Source organism: Equus quagga, chromosome 1 (assembly GCF_021613505.1).
Source record: "Equus quagga isolate Etosha38 chromosome 1, UCLA_HA_Equagga_1.0, whole genome shotgun sequence".
NCBI classification, from domain to species: Eukaryota; Metazoa; Chordata; class Mammalia; order Perissodactyla; family Equidae; genus Equus; species Equus quagga.
Genome location: NC_060267.1, coordinates 86,599,330 through 86,626,412, shown reverse-complemented (window position 1 = coordinate 86,626,412; position 27,083 = coordinate 86,599,330). Strand labels below are relative to the sequence as shown.

The window sequence follows — 27,083 nt, the reverse complement described above, 5'->3', positions numbered from 1 at the left end:
AGGCGTCAGTGATCCTAGCTAATTCGCTTTAGTAAAGATCGTTGATTTGTATAAACTTGGAAGGAGTTTTCTAAGTGTTGACATTTCAACATTACATTTGAAACATCTTTGAAAATCAGGTCTAGTCCTTTGCACCATGTGTATACTTCTTCCTCCTGTAGTCTCCCAACTTTGGCTCATAGAGTTGAGGATTTAAAAAAAGAGAGAGATTAGTGTCATACTTTCAATTTCCTCTAAAGCCTTGGAAAAAGAATATGAGCAGCCAATTTATAAGATAGGTGCCTTTGCAAAATGTGAAATAGAAGGTCATTGAGTTTACAGGATAATTCCCAGAGCCCCATTTAATTTAATTCTATGGACCATTAATTTCCCATCTCTACTGACAGTAATAATGACCAAATGGTGCATTCAGAGTTTAAAACCAGAGTTCAGCTCTGAATAGTAGACAAATTTATCTAAAACTCTTTATGAAAGTGCTATAGTTAATTGTAGACTTGAATCATGTTGCAGTGGTTTGTATATTAGCTTCTATGATGGATATCATTAGAAAAAGGATCACAGGACTTAGCCTTCAGGAAGTTAAAAAAAAATTTAAACCCTATTTGGAAAAAGAAATTGCTGTCTCTATAGCTGAGTCTTTAGACTGGAGTGGTAGATGTTCTAAATTCTTTTGAGGAAAGTAGTATAGAATTTAGCCAACATTGTTCATAGCTATAAATCAGAAAACACTTGTATACTACACCTTGCTGTCAGTTGCCTTGTTCTAGCCTTTTAGATCACCTTTTATGTGCTTTTAGCCCTCATACAAAATTCCCTTCCCCTAAAACCCTTTCCACTGTCACCTGAAATTATATTCATGAAATAAAACACTGAGTTATAGTTTTGTTTTCTTCCTTAACAGGATGTAATACTGAGGTTTATTAAATTTGTCAGGTTTGGAAACTCAAAGGAACTTGCAGGCAAATGCTTTCTTGAAAATTAGCCTAAAGACTTTCCATAGTATCCTTAAAGAAGCACCCAAGAGTTGTCAGTTCTCATGAAGCTGATGTTGCTGCCTAATGCTTTTATATAATACTACAGTTTTCCTAGCAACAGCTACTTGGTAAAAGTCTTAAAGAGTCTAGCAACAACTTCAATTTTAAAATATCTGATTAACTGTTCTTAATGCAACCTGTCACTAGAGATCCATGGAGACATAAAAAGATGAAAACTTGCAATAAATCTGGAAAACTAATATCTATAGTTAACCTATTTTTGTAATCTGAAATGAATTTCTACTTATCATAAGGATAATAGAAATAGATTAAAAAATACAGTCACTCGGGGCCAGCCCGGTGGCTCAGCGCTTGAGTTCGCACATTCTGCTTTGGCGGCCTGGGATTCGCCAGTTCGGATCCCGGGTGCGGACGTGGCACTGCTTGGCAAGCCGTGCTGTGGTAGGCATCCCACATAAAATAGAGGAAGATGGTCATGGATGTTAGCTCAGGGCCAGTCTTCCTCAGCAAAAAGGGGAGGATTGGTGGCAGATGTTAGCTCAGGGCTAATCTTCCTCAAAAAAAAAAAAAAATGCAATTACTAAGGATCTTTTTGGACACGTCTTCTCAGACAAGGGAAACAAAAGAAAAAATAAACAAGTGGGACTTCATCAGACTAAAACCTTCAACAAGGCAAGGGAAACCAGGATTGAAACAAAAAGACAACCCACCAACTGGGAAAAAATATTTGCAAATCAAATATCTGACAAAGGATTCATCTCCATAATATATAAGGAACTCACACAACTCAACAAGAAAAAATCAAACAACCCGATCAAAAAGTAGGCAGAGGATGTGAACAGACATTTCTCCAAAGAAGATATACAGATGGCCAATAGGCACATGAAAAGATGCTCAACATCACTGATCATTAGAGAAATGCAAATCAAAACTATACTAAGACATCACTTTACATCTGTTAGAATAGCTCTAATAACCGGGGCGGCCCCGTGGCCGAGTGGTTAAGTTCATGCGCTCCACTGTGGTGGCCCAGGGTTTCGCTGGTTTGGATCCTGGGCGTGGACATGGCACCACTCATCAGGCCATGTTGAGGCAGTGGCCCACGTGCCACAACTAGAAGGACCCACAACTAAAATATACAACTATGTACTGGGGGGATTTGGGGAGAAAAAGCAGAAAGAAAAGAAAAAAATAAAAAAGAATGGCTATAATAATCAAGACAAAAAATAACAAATGTTGGAGAGGTTGTGGAGAGAAGGAAACCCTCATACACTGCTGGTGGGAATGCAAACTGGTGCAGCCACTATGGAAAGCAGTATGGAGATTTCTCAAAAAACTAAAAATAGAAATACCACATGACCCAGCCATCCCACTACTGAATATCTATCCAAAGAACTTGAAATCAACAATTCAAAGAGACTTATGCACCCCTACATTCATTGCAACATTCACAATAGTTAAGACATGGAAGCAACCTAAGTGCCTATTGAATGGTGATTGGATAAAGAAGATATGGTGTATATGTGTATATATATATATACACACACATATACACACACAATGGAACATACTCAGCCATAAAAAATGACAAAATCGTCCCATTTGCAACAACATGGATGGACCTTGAGGGTATTATGCTAAACGAAATAAGCCAGATGGAGAAAGACAAACACTGTGTGATTTCACTCATGTGGAAGATAAACAAGCACGTAGACAAAGGGAACTATTTAGTGGTTACCAGGGAGAAGGTGGAGGGGTGGACACAAAAGGTAAAGGGGCCACCTATGAGATGACTGACAAATAATAATGTACAACTGAAATTTCACAATGTTGTAAACTATCATAACCTCAATAAAAAAAAAAAGAAAAAAATGCAATTACTAGCACATTCTTGTTATGGGTGCCTGAAAATTTCACATAGGAAACCTTTTGCTTTTTTTAACTCATCGTCTTAACATCTGGTACAGAAATTCAAATCTTCTGGCCTGGCCCCTTGGGCGAGTGGTTAAGTTTGCGCTCCACTTCGGTGGCCCAGGGTTTCACCAGTTCGAATCCTGGGTATGGACCTAGCACCACTCATCAGGCCATGCTGAAGCGGCATCCCACATGCCACAACTAGAAGGACCTACAACTATGTACCAGGGGGCTTTGGGGAGAAAAAGGAAAAATAAAATCTTTAAAAAAAAAAAAGAAATTAAAATCTTCTTTCATTCATTAATTCCACTTACAAAAATTTGCCTTTTAGTCATATCACGTAACTATTCAAATTTATTAGTATGAAGAAGCTTATTGTAGCATTTTTATAACGGGAAAACTGAAGGGATTATAAATATCCATCAGGAAGGGACTGGTTAAGTAAATTGGTTCATTTTACACAGTAAATATTGATGTAATTGTATATGCATTAAAGAAATCGGATATGTTATTAAATTAAAAAGGCATATTACAGAACATTATATATAGTTTGGTCACATTTGTGTAAAATAATACAAAAACTCACATATATACTTAAATGTGCATAGAAAATGCATTTTTAATGGCGGATATTTCTAGGGACTAGAATTGAGGGGAGAAGTAATAAGGTATTTTTTACTACTTGCTTTATACGCTTTATAGTATTTTTGTTTTCCGAGAGAATTATATTATTTTCAAAATAGATAAAGAAAGAAAGAAACTTACAGTCTCTGTGATAGATTGTAAAAATCATTCCCTTGCCTGTGTCCTTGCTTGCGAGTTGTCCTCTCCCGCACTGACTCTGGGCCTGGCCATGAAACTTGAGTTGGCCAATGGGACAGTACAAATGTGATGCAAAGACTTGAAAAGAAAAATTCACATTAGGGCTGCCCTCTGTTTTGCTGTTCTTGGGATCCTTGGAACAGGTCATGTAAAGAGACCCAAGCCAACCTGTTGGATGATGAGAAACACGTGACCCAGCACCCTAGCTGCCAGCCAGGCAACTGCTGGACGTTTGAAGGAGGCCATCCACCGCTAGCTGTCCACAGTTGCACAAGTGAGATCTGGCTGAGCCTTGTGCTGCAGTCTTATTAGCTTATAATTGGCTTTGTTTCTCTTATGTGTCTTATTTCTCTCTCTCTGATGATCTGCTCTTTCTCTTTTGCCTATCCAAATCTCTGTCTTCATGCAGCTTTTCCTGACTACTCAAGCTCTTCAATGTATCTCTTTTCTACATTCTTCTATTACTGTTACTCAGTACCATATAATTTAGTACTTACATGCTATTTTTTTCTTTTACTGTGTATGTGTTAGTCTTTTCTATCTAACTAAATAATAAACTCCTTGATTGTAAAGATTGTATTTCACATTAGTTTCTCTGGCCTTCATAACACTTAGCACTTGATAGAATTGTGTGTGGCAACCAGGTTTTCTCCTTCCATCTAGTATCTTCAAAATACATGTTGCCTAATTGCAGTGCAGGTGTCACCAATAGCAAGATACCCCACTGCTGCAAGAGAACAGCTACACAAACATAAGCTGCATTTGTTTGTGCCCTATAGCTATCTCATTTCCATGGAAATTATGTATCCTTCACTAAGGAAGTAAAAAAATATATAGCAGGTTTGTGTGTGTGTGTGTGTATGTGTGTGTGTATAAACATGAAAAAATGTTAGTGATATACCTTTCCCCCTAAAACAACCAATCACCGTAAAATATACCTCAAATTTCTATAAATTTGTATAGCTTACCAAATACATTCAGCTTATTTAGTTATGTGAGATAAATAAAGGATTTCTTTTATACTTGAAAGGTTAAATTTGGTTAAATGAGAGAATTTATATTTTAAAAGTCTTCCCTTTGGCTACTAAACATTTAACCGTTTTCCTTGCTTTAGGTATTTTGGTAGACATTTGGTATAGGAATAATTCTACGGCAGGCACTTCTTAATTGAAAACAGTGCTAGTGGTGATCACAGGGGTATTGATTCAGACGAAGCGGTACTAGCACAGAGATAGACAGTTAGACTGATGGAAAGGAGTAAGTAAAGAGCCCCAAAACAGAAACATTGTATTTTGTCTGGCAACCCCAAGTAGAAAGGATGGCCTAAATTTATAATCTGTGAAGCTGGAGATGGTACATGGGAGTTCATTGTACTATTTTCCACTTTTGTATAAGTTTGAAACTTTCTAACGTGAAAAAAATTTTTAAAGACGTAACTTAAAAAATAGAGATACTTTTCACAAAAGCAACAAAAATATGAGACCTTGCAATAATGTGAACCAAGAAATATTAGACCTTTATGGAAAAAGTTGTAAATTTTACTTAGTGACAATGTTTTTAACATAAATGGAAAGAGATACTATTGACACTAAAAATTATTTAAAACTGTCAATTATCCAAGTAGATCTCTAGATTCCTTCCCATTAGAACTCATTAGGGCTTTTGTTTTGTTTTGTTTTTGGTAGAACTTTGATAAGCTGATTTTAAAATTTATATGCAAGTATAAGGAACCAAGAATAGCCAGGGTACTCCCAAAAAAGAAGAAACATGCCAGACTTATAAAGTTATAGTAATTAATAGAATGTTAATGAGGAAGTAGAAAAACAGACGAGTGGAATCGAACAAAGAGCTGAGACACAACATAAGGGGAAACTGATGACTGCAATTCTAGTTCTATCATACTAGGCAAAAGGGTATATATGGTATATAACTCTATGCTTGTCCACTATTCCCCCAGCGTGGATGACTAGGCAAATAAATGAAATAAAAGCCTAGCACCGACGGACATGATGGACCCAGGGCAGGCAGCAACCACCCTGGCGCCGAGGGACAATATTTTGATCATCAATGCTTTCTATCGAAAGATTAGAGATCAAAAGGGGGAAATGACAAATTGAAATGGCAAGCAATAGGATATATTGGAGTATATGAGGAAGCCATTTGGTATAAACCTAATTCAGCCTGACTTTGTTTTTTCCAAAAGGGCCTGACTGTGGCCATTGAGCATGCATTTGTATATCTGCTTAGACATTTTGAGATAAAGGTGCAACTTCCCTCCCCCTCCCAATGTTGGCATCTCCTTAAAGATTAAGCATCTTTCCTTAGGCTGGGAACCGATTGCAGTGCTCATCTGTGACCGCTCAGCTCGAGGCAACAGACCTGCCACCCTGCAGGGTTCACCGAGACAGCAGACCTATCTGCTGTTTCCATCAATCGCTGTGCCGACAGAGCAGCCTTGTGACTATTGTCAAAGGGACATTTCAGTCATATGTGAAACATCCTCTTTGAGGGTATATAACCACCCTATATACCCCCACTTCTTTGGAGTGCTCTGTTCCTTTGTGGAAAGACTCTCCTAGGTTATAATCCTCAGATTTCAGCTCAGAATAAACTCACCTAAATTTTCAAAAAAAAGGGTATATATGTGTTTATTTTAAATCATTCAGATAGAATTTGTTATACATATCTGAAATTCAATTTTGGTTATTTTAAAGAGTTAAATTTGAAAGGCAAAATTTTAAATCTTTTAAAAGACTATATTGTATAGATGAATTTCTTTAAAAAGACAGAAAAAGCACTGAACATAAAGATTAAGATTGATAAGTTTGATAATTACTTATAAAAAAATTAAAAATGAGAAGGCAAGTCCTAGACTGGGATAAGAAGTGTACCACACTGTAATCAATGAACGATTATTGTTCTTTTATAAAACAATGACTTCTGTCAGTACAACTCTCACAAGATTTAGTTGACTTTCTCCGTTTGATTCAAGTTAGCTTCCAAGTACCAGTAGCCCATACCCACAGTTGTTTGAGACATGCCTCTCTCTCTCTTCTAGACTTTATTACAGATACCTTGAGCTTATCAGGTTTCCACAAGACAGCCAAATCCTTAGATTCTTTTCCCTGATCTATTTTTTCCCTCTGAAAGAATGTACTTGGGGCAATTTTTGTATATTTACTCACAGGCTTTAATGAAGAAGTTTTGCTCTGAGGATGGAACTCAGTTTTAAGTGGCATTTCTAGCTAACATTTCTCAATTGTATCTTTTACACTTATGCATTAGAAATTGCTATCTGTCCTGAAAGTCCTGGAATTTGCAGATTTTCTCTTTTCAACCCTGCTTATAAGTAGTTCTTTTCTGAGTTCATCTCTGTCTTGTATTTTATTAAGTACAGCTAATAGCATCCAGGGCTAGTAGCATACTATTTTTCCTGGCTTCTTTGTATAAATCCACATTGTCTGTTCTCCAAGTTATTGCAGGTAAATGCAGTTTTGTCACTGTATTATGTGTGTCATCATTTTTCCAGCCTTTGGTAGCAGTTACTTGCCATTCAGTCCCAACGCCAGTGTCACGTATGTTGTGCATTTGTTATGGCAATAACCTGCTCCTAGAACCGGTTTCTCTAGTGGCTTGTCCTGAGTAAGGCCGCTGTAACAACTCTCAAATGTTAGTGCCTAACTACAATAGAGATTGCTTTGTAGCTCCCAGGTTAGCTCCAGGTTGTAGTTCTGAGGCTCCATTCAGTGTTTTACTGTTTTCCGGGCCGAGGAGCAGCCCTGTGTTGTCTTAGGTCAGGTGGAAATGTGAAAATACTGACCCATGTAATATCTCTTGAATATTCCCAGACATGGTGTAGATAACTTACAACTGGATTTCATTGGCCAAAAAGTTATATGCCAGGCCCAGAGTTTGTATGGTAGGGAAGTGTTTGTCTCTGAGGGATGCACTGTGAGTCACCAGCCCAAGGACAGGGACGTATGGTTTCACCTTTGGGGAGAGGACAGAATAGTTGAGAACAACAATACCACTTGCACATCAGCTTGTAGATATATTCCCTAAAGCAGTGTTTTCCGAGTGCTGAGTTCTTAGTGAAGATAAACATTTGGAAGTTAACGGTATGTAAGTGAGTAGGAATAAGATTCCCCAGGGAGAGGAAGGAGCGTGCTAGAAACCTCCTGGCAGAGGCATCTACAACAGAAACTAAGATGAGCTGTCAGTGGTGCAGGGAAGAATAGGAAAGAGCACATCCTCCACCTTGTTAGAGAACTATTTCTTCTCCAAAAATTTAAACTTTTTTAAAAAAGAAAGCTCGAATGCAAATACGTTAAATCTATCCAGTTTGTACCATCACAAGACTTAATTTCCAAATAACGTAAGAGATTTAAAATTAATTTATGTGTATTTCTTGTTACAGAGATTTGCCACAATATGGACAGAAGCAGTGGCAGTCCTATTTTGGAAGAACTTTTGATGTTTACACCAAACTCTGGAAGTTCCAGCAACAGCATCGGTAAAGGAATTTTATGTTAAAGGAGAGTGGAGGTCCATTTAAATCTTTACTACCAACCACAGTGCTTTCTCTCGGTGCATTTTAATGTATTTCATCTTCATTACCCAAATGAAAACAAATTGACTTTTTAAAAATTTATTTAAGGTTTTAAAATGTAATATTCTTATCTGATTTTTAAAGACAATATTTTATCTGAAATGGTTCAGCTTAACTCTAACATAGGCAGGCTGATTCATGGTGTCATTCTAAAATAGATGTTGTTTATTAGCCAAAGCTATTTGGGGGTTTTGCTTCTAATTTTCATGAACATAGCTCAAAGAAATTTCTTTTTATATCTCAGCTTACTTTAAATAGACTTTAATAGATGCTTTTTGAATTTAATTGAATGATTATGTTGAAATCTCATGAAAAATTCATGAACCTGAATTCATGAATTCAGTATTTCAAGCTGAATTGGGTGGTATTTTATCCTATTAAATTTACAGATTTGGTTATTTTTGAAATTTATGTCTCATTTCTATTTTCTTATCTCCTATATAAAACAGACAAGTCTTGGATAATCGGTATGGCTTGAAGCGGTGGCAAATAGGGGAAATTGCTTCTAAGATTGGGCAGCTATACTACCATTATTAGTAAGTGAACTGAGTATGGAAAAAATAAACCGTTGTCCTGATTTGAACACAGCATGCAGAAATATGCGTAATGTACTTACTTGGTAGGAGAGAAAACTAAAGAGTTACAAATGAAGCCCAATAGTTCAGATCATATTGATCAAGACAGTGTTATGAAATGACCTTCCATAATCAAAGTAACATTATTTGCTTCAAAGCCTCACCTTCCAAACAGTTCATTTGGTCAGACTCATTTATAGCTTAAAGAAGTGTGATCTTGGTTTTAGGTAAATGATAAATCCTAAACGAGTTTATAGTTCTTAACAGCTTCACTTAAATTTTGATATTATACAGAGACATGTCATAGCTCGTGTGTTTGAGTGGTTTTCAGGAGGATACTTGAAAACTCAGACTTCTAGCATATGTCTGAAAGCTCACATGAAGTGCATAAAGATACTTTTGATTATATCCTTAGAGCAATGACATCTATATAGTCCCACCCATGAGTCAAGGGAAGAAGAGAACTCCTTTTAGGAATCTAGCTCTCATTATCATGAAGTAATATCAGGTATACCATAAAAAGACTTGGACCATTTGTAATTTAATAGGCCAGAAAATTCCTTCCCCTCCCTGTCTTTTGGCATGCTACCCAAAATTCCCACCATTAGAATCACTCTCTTGGGTAGAATATTTTCTTAAGAAGTCTCTTGTAAAACTAGAAATGTTAAACAGAGAACCTAATTCATTGCATCCTCTGAAGATTAATATGGATTAGTGCATTTCTGAGTCCTGTGAGGAAAAGCTAAAGGGCCAAAGGACACGTGACTGTATAGATTTGGGGAAGGTCATGGAGGCTCTGGTGCTGGAGAGAGAGATTGAACTGGGTGGAATGCTGTCTGGGGAGTCCCTTTGAGGAATGAGAATAGTGTGCACTTGGGGTGCCATCAGGGGAGGCCTGGGAGCAGCGGGCAGGTATTTCTTTTCGATTATTATTTACACATTTTAAGGGTGATATGATTATTGCTTTGCTGATTCAGATTTAGGAGAGTCACTCCCATCCCCTCATGTAGACGAATAGAGGAATAATGGAACAAATATTTATCATGGTAAAGAGTTTGAGACACTGTCAAATTTAAGGATATTTTTCTCTCATAGCCTACGCACATCTGAGACCAGCTATCTGAATGAGGCGTTCTCCTTCTATTCTGCGATCAGACAGAGATCCTATTATTCTCAAGTCAATAAAGAGGACAGGTATGCACCCACTATGTTTTTAGAAAGAGGAAGATAAAATATTCAAAATTTTTAGTGTGTGTGGAAATTATGCAGAAAAACATATTTGTTTATAACTTTTATTCATTTACTGGGCTTTAGTGAGTACCTACTCTATCCTTGGCCTTCTTAAACATACAGGGGTATGTTACCTAAAAGCAATAGATATTGTAGATGTTGTAAGAGATGTCACAGTCCCAGATAGAGTCAGAGCACAGAGGAGGGCGGATCAGTTCTTTATGAAAGATCGGATCACACAAAGTTTCATAGACAAGAAACAACTCCAGAGTGAGGCTTAACTGATAACCTTTGTTCTTTTTAGCTGTATGATCTCTTTTTCTTTTTTGAAGATTTTATTTTTCCTTTTTCTCTCCAAAGCCCCCTGGTACATAGTTGTATATTTTAGTTGTGGGTCCCTCTAGTTGTGGCATATGGGATGCCGCCTCAGCTTGGCCTGGCGAGCGGTGCCCTGTCTGCGCCCAGGATCCGAACCAGTGAAACGTAACCACTCGGCCCCGGCCTGTGTGATCGTATTTCACATGCCTTCAAAAGCCTGTTGACAACTGTCATGAAGGACTAAAGAAAAGGCTGCTAATGCTGTTCAAATTTTCTTTTATAAACCCAGTACTGTTTTGCAGTTTTATAGCTCCATTGTTAGGGAGAAAAAATCGTGTTTTTCATTCCCAGTAGTAATCTATTGAGCATTTATTGTATATGGTGTGGTAGATGCTTGGGTGAGTGAAGGAAGAAACAAGAGAAGAAGGTGTGCAGGTGTGCTCTTTCCCTTTCAGAGGTTGTCTTCTCCCGGGAGTTACAGACATATTTGGGGTACAGGTAGACTGTGATGTTATAAATTCCATATGAGGATGGAATTATTGAAGAAATCAGGGAGCTGCTCAAGAATCTTTGTTGCTGGCATTCCTAGAATTATTGGAAGAGAAAATTCAGGCATAGAAGATCTGAATGTTCTCAGCTGCCAGCGACAGAACTCAGAGTTGTTATACAGCGAAAGATTATATTTTCTTAGCAATAGAAGAAAACATGGTTTTCACATATTTTTCTAGAGAACACTTTGTGGTTGGCTATCATTCGATTTCCAGCTAAACAGCAACATTTTTGGAAAGCCCCACTCTTGTAAATCCCCTTCATTCCCTTGCAAATCATGTTCAAACTTGTCTGGAGGAGTTTCTTTTGATACAAGTAAGCTGTGTAGATGCTGAATTCTGCATTTTCCCCCCAAGGTCTTTTGGTCATTGTGTTACTTCGCTGTTCTATCAGAAGTTCCATCTGTTACTTTTCCTTCAGATTTTCTTATGGTTTGCTTCACATATTTTCACTACAGATATATTTCCTCCAACCTCCCCCCCTGTTTTTTGCATACATATATGATTTATCTGAATTCTTGGTAAGACAAATTGTATCTCTTAAAGTGCAAAAGGGCTATGTAACAATTTATCAGTATGGAAAAGACATAGAAGCAAAGAGCTATTTTAAGCAGCAGTGAAATAACTTGTTCAATTCACTGTTCTGTATTTTCTAATTTGCAAATTGGCCTTGGGCCCCTTGGCTTAAAACCCAGCAGTTTAATTTATTAAAATCATTTCCTATCCTAATAGCAAACACCACATATGAATTGTTTTCCTGTGCTGCCTCCTAGAGCAGGGCAGATGAACAGAAGTGGAATTATTTGGAACCAAGATGACAAAATCTCTTGGGGCCACTAACTTAGCATCAAAGGACAATCCAGCGTGCAGAATCTTGACCTTGTTCCCTGTACCTTAGGGTGGCCTTTGTTCAATTTGTAGGTGGTTTGTTTCTTAGTTCACACAGGGCTAGGGGGCCAGTCAAGGTGGCAGTTAGCAACAGCTGCTAAAATCAGCAGCCGCTAGATTAAAGCTAAGTAAGAAGGTATTCCACAATTTCACAGTTGCTTTAAAAAATCTCTCCTTAAAGGGGCGAGTTCTTTCTGCACTGTCTCAGTACCTAAGGATTGTGTCAAAGCCAGGAGGAATGGTATGTTCCAGCAGTAAGCAGCGTGACTGCCTGTCACTAAGCATAGATAACTCTCAGAATGTGTCATGCCATGGGCTCATCCTGCTCAGTAGAGGAGACGTTACCACTTACGCACTTGTCCTGGGAACTGCAAACCCCAGCTGTTGCACATGACTGAGGCTGAACCTGGTCAGAGTTAGAGGTGGAGAAGGTAAAGTTTCTGAGCGCACTGAAGTTGGGGGAGATTTTGCAGCTAGCCACCTGGAAAAACATTTCTCACGCAGCTATATACTTAAAGAGTCGGTGACCTACAAGTAGTGGGCCTGGCAGGTTGGAAAAAGCTGCAATTCTGGAGTGCAAGAAGAACTTTGTCAAGAGAATCATGATATCAACTCTAGTGGTGACAGTATTGAAATTTTTTATAGCAGGAAACGTGAATCTAAACTTGAAGACCTTGACACTTCCTAGTAGTAGCGTTTATAAGGGAGATCTGATGTCGACCTTTCCAGTGAGGGTCACAGGATGACTTTTCACAGGGGAGTGGTTGGTTTGCTGATGTAAAGGATTTTTCCAGGAAGAGGAAAGTTGAAACTAGAAGGAAGGGGTGGTATACAAAGATTGGTGAGAAAAAGTTATCCCCTTGTTTCCTAAAGAAGCACAGACTTCATGAGACAGTAATCATTGTAATAATGACTAATTGAGGTTATCAAGATAAAATGGGACCAAATCCTGGATGAAAATAACATGGAAGAAGAGAAGGAATTAGATCACACTAATAAGATCCATTTATTATTCAGAAGAAGCTTAGAACAAGTAAAGTTTGCTTGTTAAAATATTAAGAAAAATATTTTAAAGAACATAAGGAGAATGTGTAACTTCGAAATAGGTAGAAGGGGGAGGGACGCGAATAGTAAAATTATGATCATTACAATAAAAGGTAGAAAAGGAATGTATACTAAAAAGCGTGATTGGCACAAAATAAAGTAGAAGCAAGTCCAAGCACATTGGTAATCACAGTAAATGAGAGTGATCTACACTTCCTAGGTCAAAGATTATCAGTATGCGTTTTTAAGAAAAATCCAATAATATGCTGTTTACAAGATATCCTCCTAAGATATAAGGTACACAGAAAAACATAAATGAGACAGACACTAAGGGGAAGAAATGCTGCTATATTTATGTGTACATTATTTATATTTAAGGCAGAAAATGTTATTAAGGATAGAGGTTTACTTCATAAAGATAAAAAGGAGCAACTCAGGAAAGTATAAAAATCTTAAACTTGTATATGCCCAATAATGTAGCATTATAATAAAAAAAGCAAAAGATGGCATATTTTCAGGGGGGAAATTGAGAAACGGTCTAATATACATGGAAATTTTTAATATACCATACTTAATAATTTATCAAGAAGACAAATTAAAAGATTTCAGTAGCATAATTAAAAAGTTGTTCTAATGTGCATAAAATTGCATGCAACAATATGTGAATGTACATCATTTTCGAGCTGATATTAAACTTGTATGAAATTGACTTATACTTGCCACAAAACAGGTTTTGATAACTTCAAGTATATGTTTCTAACCTTCGGGCCATTTTATTAAAAATTAAGAATGAAAACATAGTTTTTAAAAGTCAATAAATTAGTCAATTAGTGGACACATTTCTAAATAATTCATGGATCAAAGAGGATTTTTAAAAAATTCTATTATGGAAAATGTCAAGAATATACTGTTGTAAGGTTATTATATTTGTAATGTAGGAAGTGGAAATTGGGAATGTCAGGGTTGAATTGATAAGGGATAAGCATAAAGGATCAGGTATGAAAGGACGCAAAATTGATTGGAAATAGCCTTTGATAAGAATGCGTATTGCTGCTCCTAGCAACCACTAAAAGAACAATAATGAGGAGATATAAGTAAGAAGCCAACAGGGGATGTAAAGTGGGACACTACAGTATATTTCATTAACAAAAGAAAGCAAGAAAGGAGCAATAGAGGAACACAGGCACAGAAGGGGCAATTGGAAAACAAATAGCAAGGTGGGAGACACACACCCACCCACCCAAAGTAACAATATCATTAAGTGTAAATGGTCCAAGTACCTGAGTGGACAAAGCAGAGATTGTCAAAGTGGTTGGAAAAGCAAGACCTAACTATACACAGTCTACAAAAGATGCGTTAAAATAAAAAGGCACAGCTGCTTGAAAGTAGAGTGATAGAAAAAGATACGGCATACAAACAGTAAGTGTAAGAAAACTGGCTTGATTATATTAATGTCAGAAAAGTAAGATTTCAAAACAAAGAATGTTCTTCCGGGACCTCTTTCCACCTCCTATTTTCCTGCCTGTCGTCTTCTACTCTTCCTTGGAGTCTTGATTTAAACATTACTTTCTAGGAAGCCTTCTGGCACCCAAGATCCAGTCCTTTAGGCTCAAATAGCATCCTTTATTTCTCTTATCGTTATAATTATTCCACTGTATTTTAAGTATTGATCTCGTCAACATTTTTAGTACTTTTCTTTTTGTAAGAGCTGTGAAGAAGGGGCCGTGTCCATAGTTGTTTGTTGTTTGTCATTCTGCTTTCAGCACGTAGCATCAGGTCTGATGCATCGAAGTTCTAGATGTTTGTTCAGTGATTGAATATATGAGTGAACAACATAATGAATCAGTGAGTAAGAAATGTGTTAAAAGAGTGTAAGTTATGTGCAGAAATGTTTATAACTGTGCCAAATAGGATCAAAGAGCTTAAAAGCTATCAGAAAGTTGGAAAAATCAAAAAGCATCTTTCCTTTTTTAATCTAATGAGTAATTTTCCATTTATCTACCATAGACCTGAGTTGGTAGTTAAGAAGCTACGATACTATGCGAGGTTTATAGTAGTTTGTCTTCTTCTCAACAAAATGGATGTTGTGAAGGATCTGGTGAAGGTAAGTGTCCTTTAAAATAATCAAAATCCTAATCTCTGATTGTGTATGGGTAATTTTGTTTTTTAAAAATAGATTTTGGACCAGCCTGGTGGCACAGTGGTTAAGTTCACACGTTCTGCTTCAGCGGCCTGGGGTTCACCGGTTCAGATCTCAGGTGTAGACCTGTGCACTGCTTATCAAGCCATGCTGTGGCAGGCGTCTCACATATAAAGTAGAGGAAGATGGGCACAGATGTTAGATCAGGGCCAGTCTTCCTCAGCAAAAAGAGAAGGATTGGCGGCAGATGTTAGCTCAGGGCTAATCTTCCTCAAAAAAATAAATAAATAAAAATAGATTCAGGTAAAAATAATTTTTGATATATCTAAATTATTACAACATTCAGAATATGGTAGCTTATGACAAGGGTAATGATAACAAAATTTTCCAATTCTCTTCATATTTCAAACACTCACTAATCAGAGATAATTATCTTAGTTCCTTGCTTTTATCTCTTCAGCATGTTTTACATTTTATCATCCACATCAGTGGATGGTTAGGAAATGCAAATGAAAGTTAAAATATTTAGTTTAAGAGAAAATAATTGAAAGGTCAGGTCAAAAAAAGTATATAATGTTTTACAAAGGTATTGTGAATGAATTTTGGTTTTTCCGTCCCTTTAGTATGTCTGCATGTCTCTGTACTTCATTAACCTGGGTAACTTCATTAACTCAGATAATTAAGAGTTAACTGCATTCAGGATCCACTTAATAACTATAATTGTTGCATCCTGCGTTCTAGTGGCACTCTGTATTCAGTTTGTGGTTTCAATGGCATACTTCTTAATTTTTGGTATTCAAGTATAACATGCTAATTTTGACAAGTCCTTCTCTGTCGTCTTCCACCTCCAGTTGTTAATAAGACTATTTCCAAAAAACAGGATGATATAAATCCAAAGAAGATCAGCTAAACAGTATTTATTTGTAACTGTTACAAGAGTTCTCTTTTCTTTTTCTTTTTTTTTGAGGAAAATCAGCCCTGAGCTAACCATCTGCCAATCCTCCTCTTTTTGCTGAGGAAGACTGGCCCTGAGCTAACATCTGTGCCCATCTTCCTCTACTTTATATGTGGGACGCCTACCACAGCATGGCTTGCCAAGCAGTGCCATGTCCGCACCTGGGATCCGAACCAACGGACCCCAGGCCGCCAAAGTGGAACGTGCACAGTTAACCGCTGCGCCACCAGGCTGGCCCCACAAGAGTTTTCTATTAATAAATTGATAGTTGTTAATAGCAGTGAGTAGACCCGGGTCACTGTGGGTCTCTCCGAAGATCTTATTGATGTGTGTCATTCTGGAGTTTTTGATTTTTGAAGCAAATCCATGTAGTTTTCATTCTTTGTTTTGGGCTATAATTGGGACTGTATATTGATAATAATCAAACTTCTTAACTATATCAATTTCTGCCAGGAATATGATACACTATAGCAATCTATTTTTATGTTTTTTTCCATAACCATTTTTCTTTGTGGTATTTTAAAATCAGGAATTGTCTGATGAAATTGAAGATTACACTCACCGCTTTAATACTGAAGATCAGGTGGAATGGAACTTGGTGCTTCAAGAAGTAGCAGCTTTCATTGAGGTCAGTTTTTTGACCAGAAAGGTTCTCATAATGATGGACAAGTAAATGCCTATGTGGTATACATTTTTATCATGTGTATATGTCAAGAGGAAGGAATAATTTCTTATATTGACATTTCATCTTGGCTGTCCATTATTTATTGCTTTTTTCCACAGGCGGACCCTGTAATGGTATTAAATGATGACAACACCATTGTGATCACGTCTAATCGCCTTGCTGAGACAGGAGCCCCATTGCTGGAACAGGGCATGATCGTGGGGCAGTTGTCTCTGGCCGATGCGCTCATTATTGGTAATTGTAATAACCAGGTAAAGAATTGTGGAGGAATTATGCTTAAAATGCACTTGGGAAAATAGTGCTTTTGATTATTACAGAATTATTATTTCCCTGTAAATATCCTAACATCCATTTGTGAGGAAATGGTTAATTAAATTATGCTGTGTTCATATATGGACTATATTACAGACATTTAAATGGTTTAGAAAGAATTTTTAATCACAAAGGAAGATACTTGTGATATGGTAAGAGAAAATAAACTTGTTATGGAACTTTGTAAACTGAATTATTTCATATATGTTAAAATGTCTATATACATATACGTGCAGGAAAAAGACTAGCAAGAAACTTACCAATATCATAAAAGATTTATCTCTGAATAGCAGAATTATAGGTGATTTTTATTTTCTTTCTTACAACTTTCTAAATCTGTGTATTACTTTTACAATCAGGCAAAAAGTGGGGAGGAATTATTTTTAAGTACATTTGTCAAAAGCAAATTTCAGCTATTTTTTCATGACAGAACAGTCCCATATGATGAGGATTTAATGTACTGGAAATTATGGTATATTGGAAAAGTCACCAGAGAATACGTTTTTAATACGCATTATTTGCACAAATTTAAATTTTGGGTCCTTCCCTTACACCAATCATTTTTGTTAACTTTGTCTAGTTCTCCAATTTTTGCTTTTATAGCCATTAATTTGCAAATTTCTAAATTAAAACATTTTTCTGTAAATTAAAATATTGCCTTCCTAAAGTTCTATAGAAGTATTATTCAGAGTAGAACAGGATACTGTAGTATCATTCTATAGTGCCAAAACATAAGGGACAGGTTATAAAATGTAGGCCATAGCTGTTTTCAGCCTGGCTGTTCTGCCAAAAGTTAGCATATTTTATAGGACCTAATATAGATCTCTGTGTTTACATGACTACTTTTTGTTTGTAAAAATACCTGAGGAAATTGATAGATTGATAGATATATAGATAGATAACGTGATAAAGCAAATATAGAAAAATGTTAATGTTATAGGATCTAGATAATGAGCATACAGGTGTCACTGTATAATTCTTTCAATTTTCTGTCATTTGAAATTTTTCATAATAAAATACTGGAGAATAAAACACCCAGAGTCATAAAGTACACATGAATGTCAAGAGTAATAATACAATTAAAGATTTCAAGGTCTGCGTACCCCGTTAACGGTCAGGTTTGTTTTCCTTGCAGGTTAAGTTCAGTGAACTAACTGTTGACATGTTCCGGATGTTACAAGCCCTGGAAAGGGAGCCAATGAATTTAGCTTCCCAGATGAATAAGCCAGGAATGCAGGTGATCTTCTTACATTTGCAGTTTTGCTAACACTCGTGCTGCTCCTGCTCCTCATGGAATGTATGGTTCAGCAAATGAAGAATTCTCTTGATGACACATAGGAGAAATAGATGAGTGTAACAGTAATGCTGAGCAAAAACAAGATATTTGATGAAGAGGATAGAAAAAAAAAGCGTTGATAATTCATCTGTCAAATACAGCTTGTGTGTCTTGTTTTCTGTGTGTAAATATAGGAATCAGCTGACAAGCCTACCAGACGAGAAAACCCCCACAAGTATCTGCTGTACAAACCAACCTTCAGCCAACTCTACACGTTCTTAGCAGCATCTTTTAAGGTATATATGACCCAGTACTTTTTACTGTATGGGGAAAGTGTGCCCTAAGTAGAATCTGAGAGTCACTCTTCTCTTCGAATATCTGAGTCAAGAATTTAGGTAAAACGTGAAAACGAAAACTCCCATTAGAATATCCTAATCATAGCTATTTTTGGAATGGAAATTGCTCGTGATGTTATGAATATTTCTTACCATTAATTAATGAGGATATTGACTATCATTCTCCTTCCTCCAGATTTTTATACTAAACTACTTTAGGCGTAACTACTACAATGCAGAACTAAAAAACAGGAGCAGGTTGCATAAGCTTATAATATATGCAAACAGCTCTGGGGAACATTTTGGTCATCTGAAGGAGCTATGAGAAGTAGGGACTTCCTCCCAAAGTTTATACAGAGAAAGCCATGCATGGGACTTTGTCTTTTATACCTATAGTAAGGATCTTTACTGCTCCATTTCAAGTTATTCAGAGAACATTCTCTAAATGATGGGAGTTTTGAAGCAGAGAATGTCTTCAAAACTTTTGGCAATGGTTACAGATTATAGATTAGTAATGAATCTTTGCTGTGTAGACAGGTATAAGTTGGAACCAACAAGAGTGACTCTTCTCTTGGAGAAGACAATAATATGTTAAATTAGCTTATTGTTTTTCCCACTACTTTGTAGTATTGTGAACTTTAAGTAAAACTGTTATTTTCTCTGTTTGTTGTTTTGTATATGTGATTTTCTTCCATTTCAGGAGCTGCCTGCCAATAGTGTGCTTCTGATTTACCTGTCAGCCACTGGCGTTTTCCCCACAGGTCGTTCTGATAGTGAAGGTACAATAAAGGAATGCTCCCTATTGTGAGCAGGGCTTGAATTCTCTTCATTTTCTACAAGACAGTGGCCCTCAGCCCACAGACCATCTCAAGCTTTCTAGAAAGGCTTCCAAATTAGAAACCTGGTCTATTTGTTGAATTGGCAATCTTGTAGATACCCCAGTCTGTTTTATTTGCTGAAATATTGTATGATGAAGTTCACAAATTATCAGCAAATTCACATCCTAAATGCGACTTTACTGTCCAATTGGCCAAAATCACGTTATATATATGTGTGTATGTAACCAAGCCTAGTCATCAGCTTCACATCATTGACTTTTTTAGAGCTTTCACTGCATTAGGGAATCTGGTCAGCGGCTTCATTGGGGCTGAAAGTCTTTGTAGAAATCAGTGCAGTTTTATAACTGTGAAAGTTCAAGTCCTTGTCATGATTTTGTTTTCTGTCCTCTCTTTAGTTTTTATGGATTCAACCTGTAAAATATTGGGATGCTATTTCAGAATTTAAAAAACTGTCCAGAATATATGAAATTGATCAGAAGAGATGAGTAACTTGGATGTAAAATAAGGCAATTAAATCTTTGTTGGGACAAAAAAAAAGTTTCTTAAACATCCTTAACATTTCCTCCTCATCTGTTTGTTGAAATCTGCATTCCTTTATACAGTGCATGTCCCTGCCATCTTCCTTGCATGACCTACAAATCCTCTTAAGTGTTCGAATGAAAACAACACAAAATAAATCTCAAAGTCTTTTCATTGAAGTGATTTTTTTAAGGGGTAAAATATAACACAACATTAAAAGTGATGCAAAATCATGAAATCATGAACTTCTTTAATTTTTTTTGTAATAAAGTTAGTATTTTTATTTATAAATAATTATTTCCATGTCCTATAACATATATACTGTTGAATCATTTTGTGGGCCCCTGCTTAACATATTGACCTCTTGTTTTACTTACTTTTTTCAAAGTACCGTAGTTACTAACTGAGTGGTCCTTTGAGAGAGGTTATTCTTAACATCCTGCAGTTACTATTCCATGTAGATAAGAATTGAACTAACTGATATGACCAGTGGGAAAAGGCTTACTTCAAAACCAGAACTGCAGTGGTTGATATGATAGTAATAATAATGGATTTTTTCACATATGAAATTTGGCAATTCTTTTAAGTTTTGGAAGTTTTTTCTTTCGAGTTTTTGTCAATGGTAATTTTTGAGATCCACTGAAAATTTTCCCTGGATTTTACAATTAGTGACTCACTTAAAATTATATTAAAGAAATTATTGGGGCTGGCTCAGTGGTGCAGTGGTTAAGTTCTCATGTTCTGCTTTGGCAGCCTGGGGTTCACTGGTTCTGATCCTGGATGCAGACCTATGCATCGCTTTTCAAGCCATGCTGTGGCAGGTGTCCCACATATAAAGTAGAGGAAGGTGGGCACAGATGCTAGCTCAGGGCCAGTCTTACTCAGCAAAAAAGAGGAGGATTGGCAGTGGGTATTAGCTCAGGGCTCATCTTCCTCAAGAAAAAAAAAAAGGAAAGAAGTTATGAGGACTTCATTCTGCAACTTTCTTAAATTTGTTAAACTTGAGATTTTAATTTTGCTTGAAATATAAAGATCATTTTGAACACCCTGGATCTCCATACCTTTTATTATCCAGAGTAATGGGATGCAGTAAATTCTTATTTCATTTCTCATTATATTCTGTTTGAAGAACTGATGAATAATTAAATGATTTTTTAAAATATTGAAACAGGCAACATGCTGAAGTCATTTAAATACTGCATTAAACTAGAATGTAAATTTTAAAGTAGTTAAAATGTTTTGTAATTGTCTTCCACTGCTATCAATGAGAGATTCACACAATACCTTTCTATTTGAATATCAGATCAATGTTACTCTCCAGTTGAAGTCTAGGATTCTTCCCTTTGTTTTTATAGGTCCTTATGATTTTGGAGGGGTACTTACTAATAGTAACCGGGATATTATAAATGGAGATGCCATCCATAAACGAAATCAATCCCACAAGGAAATGCACTGGTATGTATTCTGGTATCTCCTTCTATTGTTAAAATTATAGTTCTCTCCTAAAATATTAAGTGAAATGGGGACTTTTTTCCTGGTACTAAAAATGTTCCCTCAGACTACCATTGATAACACTTATTTGGATTCCAGCAATATTTCAGGCTCTGACTATACTAGGGAATTAGAATTTTGGGGGGCAAGCCTGGTGGTGCAGCGGTTAAGTGCGCACGTTCTGCTTCAGTGGCCCAGGGTTCGCCGGTTCAGATCCTGGGTGCGGACATGGCACCACTTGGCAAGCCATGCTGTGGTAGGCGTCCCACATATAAAATAGAGGAAGATGGGCACAGATGTTAGCTCAGGGCCAATCTTCCTCAGCAAAAAGAGGAGGATTGGCAGCAGATGTTAGCTCAGGACTAATCTTCCTCAAAAAAATGAAAAGAATTTTTGGCTGATATTTATTTTTAAAATTTTCATTGAGTATCTACTATATGTCAGATACCATTCAGTCACTGGGGATATGTCAGTAAAAATTACATTCAAGTTGCAGGAGACTGTAAATATATACATAGGTAAACAATATGTCAGGGCATGATACATGTTAACATCAGTACAAACTTTTCAATATAAGGTTCTGTCAGTTTGACAAAGTATAAATGAAGTTGGTTATATGATTTCAAGTAGATTTCATCCAGGACAGTTTGCTCTTTTTCTAAGTATAACTCACAAGTATAATTCACTGCTTGGGCCATTATTGGCTCTAGAATTTCTCTAGCTGAAACATAGCAGTCTGGTTATAAAGGAAACTGGATTGTTTGAAACTGCATTTCTAATAGCCCTTTACATAAAAATCAACTGTTCATCTCAAAGGAAATGGGGAAGGAAGGGCAGAGAGGGAGATGTTTCAAATTATATGTATAATAGCTAACGGTCCCCCAAGCCATATGTTGGTGCTGTCGTTGACCTTAGTTGTAAATGATTTGTATTAGGAAAGTTTGTATTTGAAATATATTTCAAGGTTTGATGACATTGCCTTTTGACACATGATTTTATATATTTATATTGACATTTCCATTAATATTTATACACACACACATTGTCCACTAAGCCATGGGAAGGAGCACGCACACCGAAACTGTGACGTTGTTAAGCAGTGGCTCTCCAACGCGTGTTGCTGGACTTCAGTTCAGTAGATCTTCTGTGCGCCAGAGAATCCATGTTTAACAAGTACCCTGATGATTCTGATGCAGATGTCCAGAGGAGACATAAAGAACAGTAAAAGGGGAGCCCCTGCTTATTGTCTGCAATATTAAGATGTAGCTTGAAATATTAAAAATCTTTAAAATAGAGATAGATTTTGAAAGACTCATTGAAATACAAATCTGGTTGTGTTATTACATCGTATTTTCAAAACGTTCTTAGAAGGAGCTTTTAAATATTAAAGTACCTAAAAGCTGCCTTCTGAGATTTCCATTGGTATATTTACTTCATTTATAAATATGTAGACTTCTTTTTAGCTTGACTATTCTTGAATAATAATAATCTCTGAATATTTTTCCCAAATAAAACTGCTAAGTTGTCTATTCCAGTAAATGCAGTCATTTTTTTGTGTTTTGCTTAATTAATCTTTGTTTTTCTCTCAGTGCTATGATGGGAGGGAGATGTGAGCAGATCACACTGAAGAATAAGATTTCTGAGGCTTCGCGGGTATAGTTATATGATTATTCATTGTCGCTGTTGTTGCTTTCCCAGCCTTCACCCTGGAGACCTCTACCCTTTCACAAGGAAGCCCCTGTTCATCATTGTGGACTCCTCCAATAGCGTTGCGTATAAGGTGAGTTCCGTGAGCGCTGTTGCACGTTACACATTATGGCACCACCCTGAGGTAACCAATCTTAACATGTGCCTTTTATTTTGCTTTATTTTATTTAATTTTACAGTTTGTATTTAGTCTTTCTTTTCTTTTGAGGTTGTGCATGCTAGTCAGGATCTGGTGCTATGAATAGAAACAAGAAGAAAACGCATGAATGGACACTCAGTGGAAAATAATAAATCCTCCTGCAGGAAAAAAAAATTCAAGATTTCCAAGATCTCTGGTGGGAGGTTTATTTTTGTTATCTAACCCAGAATCATTTTCTTTTATAGGGGTAGACGTATATGGGCGAATTTTATTTTCCAGTTTTCAGACTCTTCCCCCTTCTACACACTGAGCTGCTATAGTTTAAGTGAAATTTCCATCCCATGTTATACAGTTACGGTCATTGAATATCGGCATAAATTGTTTTAGATGCACTTAATTTTTTTTTTAATCTGTGACAATAAGTAAAAAGAGATGGGCCCTGAATGCTGAAATAAGTAACAGGGATCTAACTTGAAAAGCCTTTGTTTTATAGTTTGCTATTGAAGCGGTGGTTTTCAATGATTGTACAAAGAATGCCAGCAGTGAAACACTTTGAAGTTGGAAATCACAATTCAAACTATAGGAACTTACAGGAAAATGAAAACAGAATCTTTGAAGTCATTTGTATGTGGTTGGGAGATTTCATTAGTGAACAATGTGTTCAGAAATATGCTGAGATCTGCCAGTTAAAACTGTTTCTGCTGTGAGTGTTCACATAATTAGATGGAGAAGCAAACATTAGTAGGTTTATTTCAAGAGAGTAATGGAAATATCTGGTAGCCAAGAGAGCTGACCCCAAGCATATGTTTCCCATCTAATTTTCATGTTTGGTTTCACTTGTTAAAGTCTGAATTCCAAGAGCATTTAACCCACCCTAAATTTTTCAGCTTATTTCCTGCTACCCATTTTGTCAAGTTTAAGGTTACAACTTTTGTTTTTAGGAAAACTAGCTGCGTACTTTCTTAAATTCTGTGTGATTTTAATCCTTTTGGGGGCGGAGGCTGCTGACGGAAAAGGGTTATTGGCTACCTCAGTTAAACTTGTAAACCCAGAAGAGTCCAGGCATTTTGTATCTTCACAGAATCCGAAAGAAGCATTCTGTCGTTGTCCATGCAGCTGAAGCACTTGCTACAGTTTGTGGCAGAATTTGTTGGCACGCCAGGTCAAGTGTATTGCTTAATAGAATCTAGCATGCATTTAGAATATTTTAGCCATCTGTTAATTTCTCTCAATTTAATTGGACATTATTTGATACTAGCTTTTATAATCTCAAGAATACCGTTCATTGTATGTGCCTGCTATTTAGAGTGCTATTTAGAATGAGTGTTGGATGCTGATTTTAAAAAACGCCATATGCATAATTGGAAATGTATTTACTGAGTTACGTATCAGAATTTAATTCTAGATTTCAATATTCTGACACCCAGGATAACAGTGGAATAGAAGGGTTTTTTTGTTTGTTTGCTTTTGATGGCACATGCAGTATCATCCCCCTAAAAAATTAAATTATCCAGAACATACTGATCTTCAGAAATGAAATGGGGAGACTGTATGCAATGGGCAAATCAGAGTATGGCACAGACTAGTTTGGTCTTTGTAAAAATTAGTACTATTTAATGCCTCTAAATCAAATATGCAGTTCTCTGTGTTAACATATGAAGGTGTGTGATATTTTCTTTTCCCACAAAGCATGTGTAAAAAGTCTTAAATTACCATTTTGCAAGTTTCTAATGACAAAGGAGAACTGGGCATCTGATGTATTATTTCTTGAGCACCTACTTTGTTTCATGTGTATGTTTTATGAACATATATGTGTTTTCTAAATGTTGCTTCATTTAGATGCAAGTAAGCATGCATATAGTTTAAAACTGTAGTTCTCAGCTCTTTCTCTGCATCAGAAACATTCAGAGACCTTTTCAAAACCGCTTGTACCTGGGCCCCAACTCTGGCGATTCTGACGCGCTTGACCTGGAATGAGTGTCAGGTTAGCAGTATAATTACAGTGTGTTGTCAGGGTGAGAGCCGCTCGGTCAACAGGTTCCACCCAGTGTTACTAAAACAGCAGGCTCCTGCTCTCTTGCCCGACTCCTGTTTGCCTCTTCCCAGAGGCCACCATTTACATATTTTTTAGCTGATTTTTTTGGTATTTAACCACCATTTTTCTAAACAACATACTGGTATTGATATTTCTTGATGCTTCAGTTTTAGCCATTATGTATTGATTTTTCATTATGGAAGAGAAATTCAGCTCTCTTCCCTCTTCCTATCCCCAACTCAGAATTATATCTTTTACATCCTTTTATCCACACAATAGACTTAGATCATAATTTTGATTCACTGAATATTTAGTGCTATTATTAGGACTATAAAATGCTTTTAACAGCTAAGCCACATAGTAACCTTTTTCTCCTAGTTCTATGCAACTTTCTCCTTTTCCTGGAGCAGGTGATTGTCTATCTTTGTTCCCTTGTTTTCTTCTGAGCTTATTACTGGTTCAACCCCAGTCTCCTCAGTAACTGTCTAAATCTTCTTTCAGGTTGTTCAGGTGCGTCAGTCTCTTAATTTTATCTGCTTAATGAGTTATCTCCCAGAGCCACTGCACTGGTGCCCTCTCCACATGCTACACACCTCTCATGCCAGAATCTCTTTCATTATTGTCTTGGGAATTCTTCACTTCTCTTTTGTGTTGGAGCCCGTTTCCTGAATCCTGTGTCTTCCTCTTGGACACTCTTCATTTATTCTCTTATTTTGGTTTATTCTCTCATTTTGGTGTAGTATCTGCTGTAGTAGCTTCCTGGGAAAGGGTGAATGTGAAGTTAAATATTTGAGGTCTTGCACGTCTGCAGATGTCTTTAATTTACCCCCACACTTTAATGATGGTTTTGGTATAGATTAGAAATTATTTCCCTTCAGAATTTGGAAGGCACTGTTTTGCATTGCTTTCTAGCTTCCAGTATGTCTTCAGAGGTACAAAGCATTCTAATTCTGGATTCTTTTATGTGACCTGTTTTCAGTCTTTGGAAGGTTATAGAATCCTCTCTGTGTCCCCAGTGTTTTTCAGCTACTTAACAGTGTGCCCTGGTCTGGGTCTGCTTTTCACCATGGTGCTTGGTGTGTGCTTGGCGAGTCCTTTCAGTCTGGAAACTCTGCCCGTTTTCTTGAGCTGTTCCGTTGATTTCCTCCTCCGTCTTCTCTGTTCTGTCTTTTGAGAATTTTTGCCGTTCATCTAGCGGACCTCCTGGTCTAGTCCTCTGGTTTTCTTGCCCTTTACTTTTCACCTTCTGGTCTTTTTGTTATTTAGGAAATTCCCTTACATTTGTCTTCTAACCCTTTTATTGAGATCTTTTATTTGTTCTCTAGATGTTTCTTTCATAAAGATGTAGATGTACATGTGTGTATAAAACTTACATACATATACATATGTAGTTATCTTGGTTTTTTATTGCAGTAACATTGGTTTATAACATTATATAAATTTCAGGTGTACATTGCTGTATAACTTGGTTTTTATCCTAGGTGAAATATCTTCTCTTACCTTTGAGAATATGAGTGATCATTTTTAAAATTCTCCCTGAATGGTACCTGTTTCCTCCATGTTGATTTTTTCTGTTTTTGCCTGTATGTTTCTTATTAGAGACTTTCCTCAGAGTATCATAATTTTTGCTCATCTGCTCAGATTTAAGAGTGGAAGCTAGCAAAATGATCAGAATCTCCGAGGTTGTGGATAGGGCTTGTCACACTG

General features: G+C 36.7%; 1 protein-coding gene across 3 annotated transcripts in view; it reads left to right on the top strand.

Annotated features, from left to right (window-relative positions):
• SCAI (suppressor of cancer cell invasion) overlaps positions 1-27,083 on the top strand; it is a 143,243-nt gene that overhangs the window by 87,331 nt on the left and 28,829 nt on the right. For all 3 annotated transcript variants that reach the window (XM_046644665.1, XM_046644669.1, XM_046644676.1), the window contains 11 exons: positions 8,149-8,244; positions 8,790-8,876; positions 10,011-10,109; positions 14,951-15,047; positions 16,568-16,666; positions 16,822-16,974; positions 18,171-18,272; positions 18,506-18,607; positions 19,347-19,425; positions 21,360-21,459; positions 23,194-23,275. In XM_046644665.1, coding sequence (XP_046500621.1) covers positions 8,149-8,244; positions 8,790-8,876; positions 10,011-10,109; positions 14,951-15,047; positions 16,568-16,666; positions 16,822-16,974; positions 18,171-18,272; positions 18,506-18,607; positions 19,347-19,425; positions 21,360-21,459; positions 23,194-23,275 — 1,096 coding nt within the window. The remainder of the gene's footprint in view (positions 1-8,148; positions 8,245-8,789; positions 8,877-10,010; positions 10,110-14,950; positions 15,048-16,567; positions 16,667-16,821; positions 16,975-18,170; positions 18,273-18,505; positions 18,608-19,346; positions 19,426-21,359; positions 21,460-23,193; positions 23,276-27,083) is intronic.